Raw genomic sequence first — 17697 nt, 5'->3', positions numbered from 1 at the left:
ACCAAAAATAATGAGGCAAAGGAGTGTAAACTGTGTGTAAAGTGAGATTTACTCACACCTAGACAATAAAATGCAAACATTAAAAAATAAGTTGTTTAAAAAAAAAAGAAAAGAAAAAAAGAAAGAAAAACTAAGTTGGCTGTCACAAGAGAATCTGGGACACTCAAATAATTAGAGAAGACTACTAAAAATCCTAGACTACTACTAAAAATCAAGATGAATTCAAACTGCAACTGAGGCCAAGTAAGCGATTTCTCCCCCTTGAGAAAGACACTGAATAAAATCCTGGGAACGGCAACCCAGTGCCTTTGTGAAAAACTAAAAACCTGACAAATATGCTCAGCGGAAGTACACATACCACGGTCTCTAATTGACCGAGGCCAGGCTTGACAGAAAGATATGCTAACAGCAACACCACTGCCAGAAAAAAAATGAATGAAGAGCTGCTCATTAACTTCAGCATTTATACCCAGTGAGTGAGTAACGAGAAGAAAAGCAAGTCACACCCCTCGTCACAGGCTCATGCACAGGGTCCGCTGAGCAGCACGCCCTCATGCTGCGAATCAGAACACAGCTGGGCGCTGGCTGCTGAGGCTGGAAGGCGAAGCAAAGCACTCTGACAAAGCAAAAATGGAATCCTCTGAGCACTTCAGATCTGATATTAAGGCCAAGAAGAGAGAATTTTTCTATATTGTGAAACACAAGTCACAACAATTTGCAGCTAACTAATCAGAATTATTTTTAGAGCAACTTACAATAAATAAGAGGCACTAAATGGCTTCCTCCCTCCCTCCCCCCTCTTCCTTCCTTCCTTCCTTCCTTCCTAGGAGCTAAAATGGCTTTATGGTTTCATACATAACAAAATAAACAAATTCAAAAATAGTAAAAATGAAATGGCTGAAGATAGCAACTATAATGATCTATTTCTGTTTTTAATTGAAGTACAGTCAGTAACAATGCATCAGTTTCTGGTGTACAGCACGATGTCCCAGTCACACATATACATACATATATTCATTTTCATATTCTTTTTCATTAAAGGTCATTACAAGACATTGAATATAGTTCCCTGTGCTAACAGAAGAAATCTGTTTTTTTTTAATCTATTTTTATATATAGTGGCTAACATCTGCAAATCCCAAACTCCCAAATTTATCCCTTCCCACCCCTCTCCCTGGTAACCATAAGATTGTTTACTATGTCTGCAAGTCTGCCTTTCTTTTGTATATGAGTTTCTAGTGTCCTTCTTTTTTTTTTTTTAGATTCCACATATGAGTGATATCATATGGTATTTTTCTTTCTCTTTCTGGCTTACTTCACTTAGAATGATGATTTCTAGGTCCATGCATGCAAATCACATTTCTTTATTCTTTTTTATGGCTGAGTAGTATTCCATTGTATAAATATTCCACAAATTCTTTATCCAGTCATCTGTTGTTGGACATTTAGGTTACTTCCATGTCTTGGCTACTGTATTATAATTATCTATTTCCAGTTTACTTTATTGGCAGAATTCTTACCTAAATAAAATCACCAGTCTCTTTAGGCATATATATTATTGGTGGCTGTTTTTAAGTGTTCCCAAGATAATGAAGATAATGAAGCTTATGGTGGGCTAAATTTAAATAATTTAAAAGATTATGAAAATAGGCACAAAAGTTCAAATTCTGTCTTCAGAGAAAATCATATACTATTAAAGAACCATATAACCAAGACTTCAGAATTTTACTGATCATATCAACCTGTTAAAAAGACAGTGACAATTTTTCTATCATAATATTAGATGCTGCATTCTTTCCCTAGAAATTGTTTCTTTTCTGTCTTACAGTTTAGTTCTGGATTTAGGAATAATCTTTATGAATTGGTTAACATATCTTAATTAAACTCTATTTTCAGGGAGCCATCTAAATAACTTAAGAGTTAAGCATAGTTTGTTTTAGGAACATTAAGGCTCCTTTACCCAAATCCAGAAGAAAGCAGGGGAAGTCAGCACCACTGCTGGTATTTTCACTGATTTTAAGGCTTTTATTCCCCATATTTTAACATCTCTGAAACTGGGATCTTAAAATCCATGGTGCGACTCTCACTGGCAGCATTTCCACTTCTTAGGGGTATACAAAAAGTGCACGTTACAATCAATGGCATCTTGAATTTGATGAAATACAATATCCTCTTCTAAGAATATAATAGCATCAGAGGGTAAATTACAGGTAGTACAAGTTAAGAAATCTTGATTACTTGTGCACTTTTCATGCCGAAGTCTGGAAATGATGTAGTCGCCTATGCACACAGTATGTTTAGGTCTCCAACTTTTCTCTGTTCAGTCTCACGTTAGGGTGAAGAAGCCAGTGCTAATGCCCTGTCAGGTCCCACCTTCTGTGGAGATGCCCCCCCCTGCACACAGTGTGCTGTCTTTACCCCCAGTGAGAATGGAAGCAATGTAGAATCACAAGATTTTATTTAGCATGCTGGCCCAAACAGCTGCTCCTCTAGAGAGAAGTTTGGCTCCTCAGCTAGACGCAACTAAGTTCTCCACCCCTAGGTTGACTCTCTCTGTTAACCGGCCAAGACACACTGCTGACTCAGTGAACAAAGCTGCTGTTCTACTGGCAACACGCAAGGAGTGCTGATGCCCCAGCCCTTGCCTTTATCTTCCTAAGCAATCTGCCCAACAGTGCACTCCCATTTCTGCAGCAGCAGGCTTTTTTCCCTAAAATCTAGTTCAGGAGGCCCTTTCAATTTAGAAAACATACTTAATTTTCTGAGTAGGTTAAATTAAACATGACAACCATCACCAGAAGTTAGATATTTCTTGCCAAAAATTACCTTTTGCTACCTGATTTCGGCAGGCACGAAGAGACTGAAAAAGGCTAAATCCGTCAATAGTCACAATGGCCGCTGGATACAAGATGCTCAACTCTTCATTCTATTAAAGAAAGAAGAAAATAACAAGTTTTCATCGTTGCCAAATAAGCATATCTATTTTTCTATTATAGCTAAATGTCATGATTAAGGTAAAATTTTAAAAATTATAACTAACCAATTGTCAAGCACCCAACACACAAAAACAGTATCAGGCAGAGGAATAGTCAAAATAAACAATTTCAGAATGCCTTTTGGCCGAGGACTTAAAATTCTCAAACATGAGCTTTTGTACACGGTGAAGAATGTTTTCAGGACAGATGGTGAGATTAACCAAAAAAAATCCACAAGTTTCATAAAAATGAAATATAGTCACTGTATGGATACAAACAATATAGTAAAATAAAAAGAGGAAAGAGATGTATTTCAATACATACTGTCACATATAAACACACTTCTATATGAGACTATACCACGTGGTGTAACCTGTAACATGTTTTTTTATTACTCAATAATATGTCTGATATTTTTACATTTCAGTAAGTGAGCAAATCATTTTTTGTTGTGGCCACGCTGTACTGCACCGTATGTACCAAATTCAGTTAACCAGTTCCCATGGGTAGACGTTTCGTTTGGCCTCCTGCTTCCACCCTCGGTCCCTACCATCCATACTCCATGGCCAGCGTGATCTTCGTGAGACAGCAGATCACACCTCCCTCCTGATTAAATCACTCCAGTGGCTCCCTTCTGCATTTAGACTCAAAACATGAACTCTTTAACCATGCCGCAAGATCCGGCACCTATCTCTAAGGTTGTCTCACCTCTCTCCCCTTGCTCCGTGACCAGGAAGGTCACTATCAGCTCAGTGCTTTCTATGTGCCTGAACCTTCACCTCCTAGGTCTTCATCTGCCTAATTCTTCTGATCACTCAGGTCTCAGCTCAAATGTAGTGACTCAGAAGGGCTACACCCGAGCCTCTGCCTCAAACATCATCTCCATTCTCTTGTCTCATTACAGTCTCATCAACATAATCCCTTCCTTCATAGCACCTCTCAGAGACCGAATCATCTTGGAATCTCTAGCTGTTTATTACTGGTTTCCGCCTACCATCCCCAAACTGTAAGCTCCACGAAATAAGGAATCTTACATAGCACAGGGAACTATATTCAGTATCGTGTAGTGACCTATAATGAAAAAGAATATGAAAACAAATATATGTATGTACATGTATGACTGAAACATTATGCTGTACACCAGGAACTGACACAACACTGTGAAGTGACTATACTTCTATAAAAATAAAATAAAATAAAATAAATAAAATAAATAAAATAAAATAGAAGGAACCTTGTGTGTCTAGTTCACCAGTGAATTCTCAGTGATGAGATCTGGGCTGGGCACATAACAGGCAGTAAATAATTGTTTACGAATGAATTAAATCTTTTCATTATTATGAACATTCTTCTGTATATATCTTTTCATGTCACTTTAGTGTAAATTCCTTCACGTGGGTTGGCTGGTAATAGAGTATTCACAATTTTCATTTTCAATCGTATTGCTAAACTGTCTCAAGAAAGTGTCTCTCAATTTACATTTCCACCAACAATACATGAGAGCGCTTGTTTCTCTATGTTGTCACCAAGTTTTGTTAATTTCACCTTTTGCCTATCTGAAAGGTGAAAAATTCTCAAATGTAGTTAGTTGCTTACTGTTCTCAGGATATTAGTACAGTCCAAAATTTTATCATATGCTTTTGACCAATTATATTCCTTCTTTTGAGAATTGCCTTGCCCCTTGTTCTAGGACTGTTGAGGTGTTTCTACGTTTACTTTATTTTTTTTATTGAAGTATAGTCGATTTACAAATTTTGTGTTAGTTTCTGGTGTACGGCAAAGTGATTCAGTTATTTATATATATTTTCTTTTTCATATTCTTTTCCACTACAGTTTGTCACAGGATATTTACTGTAGTTAGTTCCCTGTGCTATACAGTAGGACCTTGTTGTTAATCTATTTTATATATAGTAGTTTGTATCTGCTGACCCCAAACTCCTAATTTATCCCTCCCTTACCCCCTTTCCCCTTTGGTAATCGTAAGTTTGTTTTTTATGTCTGTGAGTCTATTTCTGTTTCGTAAATAAGTTAATTTGTATCATATTTTAGATTTCTCATATAAGGGGTATCATACGGTATTTGTCTTTCTCTTTCTGACTTACTTCACTTAGTATAATAATCTCTAGGTCCATCCATGTTGCTGTAAATGGCATTATTTCATTCTTTTTATGGCTGAATAGTACTCCATATACCATGTCTTCTTTATCCAGTCTTCTGTTGATAGACATTTAGGTTGCTTCCATGTCTTGGCTATTGTAAATAGTGCTGCTGTGAACACTGGGGTGCATGTTATCTTTTCAAATTAGAGTCTTCTCCAGACATTTGCCCAGGAGTGGGAATTCTGGATCATATGGCAACCCTATTTTTAGTTTAAGGAACCTCCATACTGTTTTCCATAGTGGCTGCACCAATTTACATTCCCACCAACAACGTAGGAGGGTTCCCTTTCCTCTAGGTGTTTCCATTTTCAAAGACATTTGTGGACCACAAGGGGTGGGAGGCAGGGGACAAGGGAGCTGGCATGAAGGCTCACATGACAAGGCCACAAGGCTAAGCTTATACGGTCCATTGAGCATGACTGTGGGGAGAAACCCTCCTGACTAATCACCAGCTAGTTCACTTATCTCCAGAACTAGACAGTCTTCCTGAAGAAGATACTAATACAAACACCAATGGTCCAAAAGCTGCAGAAATTGTGCTAGATGACAGCGATCTTTGTGCAGAAGTCATAGCCATTCCAGTCCTGGCTCCCAACACTGTACATCTATTATAGATCCCCTGTTACTCTGGACACAATCTCTCACGGTACCTGCTCCGTCACGCCAGGATGTCGCGGGATTTCATAGGTCCTGCATTTGAGCTGCAGCACTGGGTCCTCATTCAGAAGCTGTGCAAGCAAGAGCACGCCATTCTAGGAGGAAGCACAGAGAAGAGCCCTGGCTTGTTTCCTTACCCACACACCTGGGCAGGCGTGGCCAGGCAGAGGGTGTCATGCCCCCAGCAAGCCTTCCATGGATGGCAGGTAGTCTCTCTTCAGAAGAACACAGCTTCTCCTCTCTGTAGCTCCCACCAGAACTTTCTACGACCACCCCTGCCCCTGTTCCAGCCTCCACCCCCATGAAGTATCAACTGCAGCCTAGTGGCAGGTAATGGGTCACAAATGAGCATAACGGAATGCATAACTAGGTATTCTAGTCAACTGGTGTTTTTTAACTGCGTGACACTCAACTCACCTCCGTGTAGAAGCGTACATAACCGGAAGTGAAGCCCACCACAATGCAGGTCCAGTCTGGACGCCCAGTGGAACTCCTGCGACAAACAAAACGGACGATCTCAATAACTCATGTATCAAAGCAAAGCAAACAAATGACTCATTTACCCTTACCTCTTTTGGCTGGCTAGAGGGATACAGAGAGCACTGGTGACACACTCCCTAAAAGCAAAAACAAAATCACATGTTTACCTAACGAATTTATCAATTACTTTTATTTCTCTATAACTTGACATTAAAGGGCAATTAAGTGGAAGATGAACTCTGTGGATCAGTTTTATCCACTGCATAAGTGAAAAACAGTGAAACGCCACCATTACGTCAGGTCATAAAATCCATTTGTATAAAAGATAATGTCACATTCACTTAAGGTTAATAAAAACAGTATTTTCACTGTCTATTGTCATAAAAAGCACAAAAGTCAAGAAAGTGAACGTTTACTGTGCACAACTGATTATTTACAAAACTAAGAAAATATCAAATGATCACCAGGCAATCATTTCCTGCCATCTACCTCCCTCCACATCAGCTAAGGACTCAGGCAGCGGTGGGAGGAACTGGCAACCACGTCACAGACGAGCGGCATTTCTGCTGAGCATGTTACTCTGGAGACGCACTGCATTTCAGTTGGCGGGCAGCTTCTTTCATACTTCGCAGAAACTGCTCCTGATAACCTACTTCTCAGCACCTGCTAAGTTAGCTGTCCCCTAGAAGATTTTTTTTTTCCTGACATGCAGACTTGAAAAATTTGTCTAGGGCTCAGAGACCAAGCCTCAAAATTAAAATAACTCCTACTGACCAACTTTGATTTAACCTGTCAAACCTCAGGACCATCACCAGCTTACTCAAACCACTGTGAACACTCTCCTCTATACATCAAACTAGATAATCACTGAACAAAATTAAGCTTTCTGTTTGTTTGCTGTCTCTAAAGTAGCTGAACCATTACATTTGCTTTGCATTTCTGACAAATTAAATGTCTTCAAAATGCTTTGACTGAGGACTTGAGGAGAAATATTACTTATTTTGGTAAGAGTAGAGAATATTTCAGTGAGTCTCTACTAAGTGCCCGGCATGTACTATGGACTCTCACTTGGTTGTCTTTCATCTGAATTCAAAGTCTGAAGAATCTTATTCATTCTGATCAGATAGCTTTCAGTCACAAAAATTTATCGGTGTTGGCTCCAGGTTCTGGGTGAGCAGCTCCGTCACGGAACCCCGCTAGAGACCTGGTTTTAAAACGCTTATTGGGTCAGTAGGAAACGTGAATTAACCAACTTGCATTTCTGAAGTATTTATGAGTTTTAAGAATTAGTGGCGAACTGTCACACCCTGCAAGCACCAGCCCAATGCTGGCAAAGCAGAGAGGACAATGACCACCCTTGACTGTTCAGATGAACAAAATTAGTAATGAAGAGCTGAGAAGGCAAAATGTGGACGGGATGTTACGGGATTCTCTCTGAACTCTTCTATAAATCCTCTCCAAATAAAAGGTTTTTTTTTTTTAAGTAATCATATGATAAATAAAATTAGAATTCCCTGCCTGAGTCACGCTCTAAACTTCTAAGGCCGTGATGAATATACATTTACTAAACATTGCAAATGATGAAGCTTCTTAACAGATTCACTTACAAGTCAAACAATTTCACATATACGTTTAACGCACGGAGACACACAAAAAATTAACTGGTACTTACCCTTCTTCGACATTTAAAGAACCACTCCACCCAACAGCAAACTGCATTTCTTCCTTCCCTTTATCACTATGTTTCCATTTTGCTGAAAAAATAAAGTTATCAAACAAAATAACTTTCACTGTAGTGTACTAAAATAGTAATTTACAAATTTCCCTCTTTCCCTTTAGAATGATGAGCACAGAATTGACTAGTGCTACATTAATTGATTTGAGTCTTTCTACGGGTAAATATTAGATGATGTTTAAAATACTTATAAGATGTTTATAAAACACTCTCTTTAGTCTCTCTTTCCTCCAATGAAATCCATATAATAAAGTTAGTAATTCTTATGTACCATTCCACCTTTTTATTTATAAAACTCCTTTTGACAGAGAAAATTTTTCTATTAGATTCATGCTACTGGATGGAAAGCCTACTTTATAAGACTGTGAGTTTTCAAATTAGAGTTGAAAGTCACCCTAACTCACATTATTACCTAGAAGTGGTCAGTGGCCTTTTTAGCTCTGACCATGCCTGGTAAGAATTGGGCGATGCCCAGTACTACCTCTGAAGGACCACAGAGACAGCTCATGTATTTGCAGCCAAGAAAGCAAAACAAAGAGGAAAGAAAGAGAAGAGAAAGGAACAAGAAAGAGGAAAATGAAGAAATAATAAAAAAGGAAATTAAGAAGCGTTATATAACATGACCAATAAACTATCCAATGCCACCATACAATACATACACTAGAAGTAACACTTGTTCTTTCTACCTAATCCATTTTCTGTTCTCTGCATTGAAATAAGTGAACATTATAGAGTACTTACGCACTAGAAATACAGCTTTTTGCTCCCGAGCTATAACCATAAGATCATTGGTTGGAGACAAGGATAAAACACAATCTTGAAGCCAGGAAGTTTTTTGTGTTTTGCAAGTATTTCCTTCTTCTTCCTGTGGGTAAAACTACAGTTACTTACATGCCAAAATACCAAGACTATTCCAACCCCGCTTGTCCACCTTGAAGAGCAAGGGAGCAGAAAAACAGAAAAAAAAATCTTCCTAATTCTTTTACAGTCTCAGTAATATTCCTTATCAAAGCATGTCAGAGACGACCAAAAAACAAAACATCCCCTCAAGCAAATCTCAGTTTTGAATATTAACGTAAAATTTTTAAATAAAGCAAACAGCAAGACATGAAGAGAATGTCCCATAGGGATCATTCTAGGAATGACTCAGTGTTAGGAAACTTAGTAAATAACCCTACTCGAGACAGACAGCTAGGGAACCTACAGCTAGACAGCAAAGGAAAAATGATCTGATGATTAATTACGGTTGTAGGATCTGTAAAAGTATTTGATAATTCTGACATTCTTTCTTATGTGACCTGAAAGGTGTTCTGTTTTTTTGTTTTTTTTTTCAATTGAAAATGTATCCCTATATAGGTAAATTCCCATGGTTAGAAATTCAGCAGATCTGAAAAGGTCCTCTTTGAACAATCTCTCTGATATTCCTGCATTCTAGCCACGCAGCTGTTTACTCCAGAGACAAAGACGTGACCGGTTCTTGTGTGTATTCTCAGAGACACTGTGCGCACAGGCAGATACATTTACCCTTTTTCCTCCTTTTCTGACACAAGCGGCAGCATGTTATACATACACTTCCATACCTTTTTCTCTCAACAGATACCTTAGACTATCCTGTTTCCAAAATGATGCCACCAATAAGGATGAGCTCTGCATGTTTACATTTGCTGAAAAGACAGAGAGTTTAAGGAAGTCAAAGATGGACAGTGTTTAAAGACTAACAGGCCCAAACTCGGTTTACAATAAAAAAGGTGGAGTCTTAGGCCAGTTAAGAAATGTGCTCCCTGCCACACAATTGGTGTCAGAGCCCAAAGGAGAACCCTGCTCATCTTGGTAGGCGCCTGCAACAGCTCTTTGGGAAGCCTGTCTCCTCCTGGGATTTGACTCTAGTCTCATAGTGAATCAAAAGCCTTTTCTCAAAAAGAACTACCCTTTTACTTATCGCTTATACCAGCTTAATCTTTCTCTAGTTCTGCAAACCGATTTAGAGCTGTGCGGAACGACCTGCACACGGGAGCCAGCACATTCCTAAGGCATTTCTTTAAGCACTCTATTTAAAAATACTTTCCCTCTCTTTTCTGTCTTTCCATCTCAAGTTCCAGTTCCTATTTCAGTCCTACCTTACTCTGACTTTTACCTTCTTTCGAACTTACTGCAATTAAAAGTCTTACTATTCTCTGCTATTTACTCTGTGGCTGTATTTCTCCCACACTAGACTGGAAACCTTCTACCTGGCAAAGCCTATGCTCTCCCCAGCTCCTCAACTCCACACGCAGCACAGCCCCAATAGCAAAAATGAGTAACCACAGTCCAAGTTCTCCTTACTCGTATTCATAAAGATACCTGAATCACCTACTACTTATTCTTGCACAGGAACCTCTATGACAACGAGCAACTGATTCAAAGCTAATACCCTAAGTGATGTATCCTGAAGTAACAGTATCTTTAGTAATGTTTTCCTAGAGTAATATTACAATGTCATGCTTCAAGATTCTGGCTGGCACATCCATGGCAGGTACAAGTTAGACAGAAGGGACAGAGTATTGCCCTCTTGGTTGGGCCTAGGACTCAGTGCCAAACTGTGATCAAGCCTTGTCTGACACCATCCCAGCAGAGGGACTACAAGCGATCCCAGAGCAAACATGAAAGTTGCCCCGTGAGAACCAACCAAGATGAAAGCACGAGAAGCAGACATCACTTACATGAAAGCAAATTCAGAGAAACTATTTCACGATGACTAGTTACATCCCTAATCTGGCTGAGCCACCTCACAGATGTACATCTGTAGTAGTAACATGAAACCAGAAAAAGATCACGTAGATCAGCACTCCAGTTTCATCTACTGATGATGGGAGGAAAAGAGGGTGAAAACCAAAATCTTTCGTCATTCTTCACTGCCTTTCCTTTTCTATGACCTCTCTAACTCTCCACCTTTCCTTGTGACTGTGGGACTAAAAGCAGATCCTCCTAGTTCGTCATGGCCAACTTGGATGTGTACAAGCTGGAGTTCCATATACCAAAAACAGGTTAGAAAATACTCATATGATTTTATTACACAAGCACATCTTGAAGATACTGCGAGCTGGGCTCCAGACCACTGCAATAAAGCACATATCACAATAAAGCACATACACATTTCTGACTTCCCAGTGCATATAAAAATTATGTTTACACTGTACTATATAGTCTGTAAGTGGGTAATAGCATTGTGTCTAAAGAAATGTACATACTATAATTTAAAAATATTTTATTGATAAAATATGCTAACCATCATCTCAACCTTCAGCGAGTCATAGTCTTTTTGCTGGTGGAGGGTTTCAAATATTTCCCAATACGTCCAAAATGTGACAAAGAGACACAAAGTGAGTAAATGCTGTTGGAAAAGGTGCCAATAACCTGTATGCTGCAGGGGTGCCACAAACCTACAATTTGTTAAAAAAAAAAAAAAAAAAAAAGCAATGTCTGTGAAATACAGTGAAATGAGGCATGCTGGTAGGCTATTATGTTATTACATCATATCATCATTAGGATTTGATGTGTCATGAAATTCTAGATCAAAAGCTTCAGTCTGGCTGCTTGGGAATGATGCAAGCTTGTCATGAGATGCAATGGCACGTGCTCTTAATACAAGCTCCATCGCTCTTTTGATCTACAGCCACACTGGGGTGGGGAGAGCAACCACAAGTTCCTGGTCATCACATGTAATCCTGGAGGGACAGTATTCAATGCATCAGATTCAATAAGATTAAAACCCTCTAATCACACAACTGAAAAAAAATGATATCCTTAAAATTATAAAGAAAGGTAAAAATTTGTTACTGCTCCATAGGTTTTGCTATTTTGCCCCAAGCAGTATGAATTTTTACCAGAAAATCATGAAGCAAATTTAAAAATTGAAAACCACTAGGAGTGGAGGTAGGAGAAAAAATCTTATGTAAATCAAATTTCTTTCAGTAAGTCCTCAAAAAGAAAAAACAAATCCCTTAGCTCATTGGGATGATGTATCAACAGTCAACATGCTATAAAGGCAAACAAAGAACAAAAGGATGAACATGCCCTTAACTGTTCTATAATGTCTGCTACTTCGTACCCAAGCGATTTGGTAGAAATCAGGCCACAGTCACTTGAAACCTCCTCTCACAATAAAGAAACCCTTGGGCACCATCCTAAGCAGAGCACAGTGGGTCCACTAAGAAGTGCTGACCCAGATGTATGTCTGGGTTTGGTGACTGACTCAACAGGAACAAGACAGGGATGACAACAGTGATCTGGATGATGTACACAGCAACATCGGCCAAGCACTTACTGAGTGCCAAGTACTGTGTAAAGGGCTTTACACAGAAATCTTACTTAATTTCACTGTAACTCTATGAATAAGATTCTATTACTACCCCCATTTGGGGATGGATGACTTCCCCACATCACACAGACGGAGCATGGATTTGAAACGCAGGCACTGGAGTTTAATTGCACCGGTTTAATTGCATTAACCCTCTGTGCTGCTTCCACGCTATGCTGCCCTGGGAAGCCGAGCCCTGTAACCCAAAGTGCCACAGCACCTCTAACCCCGCTCTGCTCTGCTGTTCATTCAGAATGAAGGAGTGACAAGAAGCTCTACTCCACTTCTAGACCAAGAGACTAGTGCCCCTCAATGATTAAAAAAGAACAGGGAGGAAAGAGAGCTGTAAAGGCCTGGTTAAGAATGTGCCATGCAGAAGACCTAAACAAGCAATTCTCCAATGAAGACATACAAATGGCCAATAGGCACATGAAAAAATGCTCAATATCACTAATTATCAGAGAAATGCAAATCAAAACTACAATGAGATATCACCTCACACCAGTCAGAATGGCCATCATGCAAAAGTCCACAAGCGACAAATGCTGGAGAGGGTGTGGAGAAAAGGGAAACCTCCTCTACTGTTGGTGGCAATGTAGTCTGGTGCAGCCGTTACGGAAAACAGTATGGAGAGTCCTCAAAAGACTAAAAATAGACTTACCATATGATCCAGCAATCCCACTCCTGGCCATATATCCAGAGGGAATCTTAATTCAAAAAGATACATGCACCCCAATGTTCATAGCAGCACTATATACAATAGCCAAGACATGGAAACAATCTAAGTGTTCATCAACAGATGACTGGATAAAGAAGATGTGGTATATTTATACAATGGAATACTACTCAGCCATAAAAAATAAAATAATGCCATTTGTAGCAAACACAGATGGACCTGGAGATTGTCATTCTAAGTGAAGTAAGCAGAAAGAGAAAGAAAAATACCAGACGATATCACTTACATGTGGAATCTAAAAAAAAAGATGAACTTATTTACAAAACAGAAACAGACACACAGACTTAGAAAACAAACTTTTGGTTACCAGGGGGAGAGGGGGTGGGAAGAGATAAACTGGGAGCTTGAGATTTGCAGATACTAACATAAAAAGTAGATAAACAACAAGTTTATACTGTATAGCACAGGGAACTATATTCAATATCTTGTAGTAACTTATGGTGAAAAAGACTATGAAAACGAATATACGTATATTCATGTATGACTGAAGCATCAGAAATTGACACAACATCGTAAACTGACTATACTTCAAACACACATACACAAAAAATTTTAAAAAGTTATATAGAAGTACTTTTTAAAAATTCTACCTTCATCTTTGTATGTGTTATAAACTGATGCCAAAATATTAAAAAGAATGTGCCAGGAAGTCTCAGCACACATTCAAGCAAGCTCATCCTTGTTTTGTACCATAAGGGCATCTGCCGACCAATTAGATTTTTCTGAAAACCTCCTACACAATAATGGGTCCCACAGCTATGAAGCTATGAATAATGCTTCCCTGATGATACTGGTCCTAAAATAATGCCATCATTTGACAAGGTAGTTAATTTCCCCAGAGAGGCATATCAAAAAAAAAAAAAAAAAATACCCAGCACCACCAGGGCCAAGTTGGCTTTCCACAAAAACCAGCGAGTACCCAGTTACTTAAGTTAACATTAGATGCATCCATTAGCTATAAAACATAGTCCCTGGTTGGGGTAGGGAAAGAGAATGTATTTTATTTCAGCATAGCCTAAACTTCAAGGATTTTTCTTTGACTTGAAACTAGTAAAAATTTTTTCTTAATCTGCACAAGTTTGGAAGCCACCAACGTGGATTATAAAAAGGTATCTTTTCTCAACAGTAGGGCTGTGACAAATACATATTTAAAATTTTTCTTTCTTTTGATTTTAAGCCTACAAATTTGTCAAACAACTATCCTTTCACAATGTAGCAGAGAGTAAAACTGCAGTAATTTAACCAGCCTTTCAATTATAGCTGCCCACTCCAAGGGCTGGTAAGTTACCACTCTGGACTCAGTGATAAATGTTTTTTGGTGTATCAGCTACTGTGATGACCAGATAGCCATTGAAGTAGCCCAGAGTAATTTTTCAAAGCTTTCAACTTTAGTTAATATGTCCATCATTTGCAATTTTTATTGTCACTCTCATTGTGCTAACTTTCCCAGGCATGTATGTGAAACAGTGCTACCACTAAAATCCAGTATAAACAAGGGGCTGTCAGTATATTCACTGTAATTCTCAGTAGTTTACTACCTAAATCATAGAAATAAAACAGTCACCTCACCTAAAACGAAGAGAAATAAGTGCTTCACATAAAAAAGTAACTAAACAAAGCTATACAAGTTTTCTTTTCTTTCTAGACTACTTTGAGCATATGTGGTATATATATATGTGATGGAATACTACTTAGCCCCAAAAAAGAATGAAATAATGCCATTTGCAGCAAGATGGATGGACCCAGAGATTATCATACTAAGTGAAGTTAGTCAGACAGAGAAAGACAAATACCATACGATACCCCTTATATATGGAACCTAAAATAAGATACAAATGAACTTATTTATAAAACAGAAACAGACTCACAGACATAGAAAACAAACTTATGGTTACGAAAGGGAAAGGGGTTAGGGGAGGAATAAATTAGGAGTTTTGGATCAGCAGATACAAACTACTATATATAAAATAGATAACCAACAAGGTCCTACTGTATAGCACAGGGAACTATATTCAATATTCTGTGATAAATCATAATGGAAAAGAATATGAAAAAGAGCATATATATATATATATATATATATATGTATATATATATGTATATAGAACTAAATCACTTTGCTGTACACCAGAAACTAACATAACATTGTAAATCAACTATACTTCCATATAAAAACATACAAATTAAAACACTGAAGTGGCATTTTATGCCATTCTGATTTTGCAAAGATTAAAGTTTGATAACATACTAGGGGCCAACAATTTCAGAAAGAACCTGAGAAAAGCAGGCCTCTGTAAGAAAACACATTCATCTCTCATAGTCCTAAGTTTCCCAATATTGATAAAAACATGGGTACAGAGAAATAATTCACTGTTTACAAAATAAACAATAGTGCACAGTCAGTGATAAAAAACAATTAGCCCAGAGATGTTTTCACTTCTATAATTCAGAGGGCAGAGAAAGGCACTCTCATATACTGCTGTTGGAAATGCACAACAAAGGGGGCAGCCCTTTGGAAACACCACTCAACTATTTCTATTGAAATTTGAAATATGTATACCTTTTAAAAGCAATTTCACCTTCCAGAATTTATTTATCTGGGAACACAAACTATCTCTGACTTCATGTGAGCTAATGAATTTCCCTGTCATTTAAGCCAGTTTAGATTTTCGATTCCTCCTAGGTGAAAAGATACTGCCACATGTCGGGACTCTGCCTACCTTGCCCATCGCTATATGCCCAGCACCGAGACTGTGGTGGGCCCTTAAGAAACGTGGTGAATGAGTAAGTGAAAGGGTCTAAAAGGATAACTAATGAAGGAGACAGAATCCTAAAATAGCTGTTCTCCATTTGGCCCACTGAGCTATAAAGTCATTAAATCCTTAAGAACAGGCATCTCCTTAAGCACTATTAAGTAAGTTCAAAAATGTTCTTGACATAAATTTTTAAATGTCAGCCTAACACTGAAATATGCCACCACCATTACAAAAGGGAAATGCCACCATAAAAAACCACGCGTATGTTTACAAAGACTTACAGGTTCTTGGGGGTCTGTTTCTTCCCACGCTCCCCAACCATCATCTTCCCAGTTTGTTGATTTACCTATTTTGAAAAAGATGAAAAGTGCTCACATGAAACACAGAGCTTAAAATATTTTTAAAACACTTCCTCTAAACATAATAAAACCAACTCTTAATATATAATACATATTCTATGAATATAATGCATATTACACATATTATATGAATCTAAAGGAAGAAAACAATGGTAAACTACACTAGATCAGGATTTTACTATATGTAATAATAATCAGGAAACATTTGACCTGAATTTCTAAATCTATGTAGTAGTAAAACTTTGCAAGTTATTTGGATCTCAAGCTATTGGATACCAAGTTTATCCACATTAAAATCAAACTGCAAAGGTAACTTTAAAAAAAATCTTTACGTGACAAATATTTGTTACTTAAGACATTAGACAAGTTAAATATACACAGTGACCAAAAACACACCTAAAATTTCATACAGATATCTTAAAACGTGTTCTTTAATAAGACAAGTTATCAAAGATAGAAAAAACTAAATTTTGAAACAAGATATCTACTATTCTCCACCCTTTTCTGGTACTCTGTGATTTCTTACACATGAGAACATTCTCTTGGATTAAAATAAGATGTTCAACCAACATTGCAACAGGGAATTAAATATCCTAAATTGGTTTGGAGGGTATGGTCCCTTATAATGCTCACGTTACTTGTTTTTATAAAATTACCTTTGACTTTATCTCTTGATATCATATGAGGAGAAGGAATAAAACTATCATTTTTAAAGGAATTAATCTGAGACAAACATTAGATACCTTATGTGTATTATCTCAAACAGATAAAAGTTCCAACGTGAAAAGAGCAGGCAGTTGCCTGATTGTAAGTTTAGGTTCCAAAATCAGATTTTCTAAGTTCATATCCTGGATCCAGCGCCAGTGCTTGCCAGCTCTGTGACCTGGAGCAAGTCACCCCAGATCTATAAGCTTCATTCCGCTTAGGAGAACATCAGGGAAAACAGTAGTACTCAGAGCTGGTGGGGTTGTTGTAAGTGCTTACACCAGACAGCATGCTGCAGTCCTCCGTGCCTGATACGGAACAAGTACTCAGTGCTAGTCATCGAGACTTAGCCATTAAAATAATATAAAATATAAATAAAAGACTATACTTAAACCAACCAGCTTCAAATTCTGGGGGAAGAATCAACTTAAAAGACAGGACTGAGTCTGTTATCTAGAATGCTTACAGCAGGAAGGAAGCAAACAGAACTTCTACTTATCTGTAAGTTTTTTATATTAGACAATAAAAAATGTTACAGTTTGGTACTTGGAATCATTCCTCAATTAGCTTTGTGGTAACTGTCCCATCTATGGTACTTAAAGAGCAAATAACTACTTTCTAATGTTCCAAGCACGTTGCTAGGCATATATTAAGTCCTAAAATACTATTATCATTTGATTAACACTGTACAACTTATAGAAGACTTCCATACACACAATTAAACAACTTAACAAATGTTCTGTTAACCACCATGTACCATACCCTGTAGTAGGAACAAAGAAAAATACAAACATATGAG

The 17697-nt window shown here is 37.9% G+C and overlaps 1 protein-coding gene across 3 annotated transcripts in view; it reads right to left on the bottom strand.

Annotated features, from left to right (window-relative positions):
• Nucleotides 1-17697, bottom strand: part of RAB3GAP2 (RAB3 GTPase activating non-catalytic protein subunit 2) — a 75272-nt gene that overhangs the window by 43404 nt on the left and 14171 nt on the right. For all 3 annotated transcript variants that reach the window (XM_032466750.1, XM_032466748.1, XM_032466749.1), the window contains 7 exons: nucleotides 16116-16180; nucleotides 8748-8871; nucleotides 7944-8025; nucleotides 6361-6408; nucleotides 6209-6284; nucleotides 5785-5886; nucleotides 2827-2926 (listed from right to left, as the gene is read on the bottom strand). In XM_032466750.1, coding sequence (XP_032322641.1) covers nucleotides 2827-2926; nucleotides 5785-5886; nucleotides 6209-6284; nucleotides 6361-6408; nucleotides 7944-8025; nucleotides 8748-8871; nucleotides 16116-16180 — 597 coding nt within the window. The remainder of the gene's footprint in view (nucleotides 1-2826; nucleotides 2927-5784; nucleotides 5887-6208; nucleotides 6285-6360; nucleotides 6409-7943; nucleotides 8026-8747; nucleotides 8872-16115; nucleotides 16181-17697) is intronic.

Source organism: Camelus ferus, chromosome 23 (genome assembly GCF_009834535.1).
Source record: "Camelus ferus isolate YT-003-E chromosome 23, BCGSAC_Cfer_1.0, whole genome shotgun sequence".
Taxonomy (NCBI): domain Eukaryota; kingdom Metazoa; phylum Chordata; class Mammalia; order Artiodactyla; family Camelidae; genus Camelus; species Camelus ferus.
Note: the sequence above shows the minus strand (reverse complement) of the source record. Positions and strands in the feature narration are given on the sequence as shown.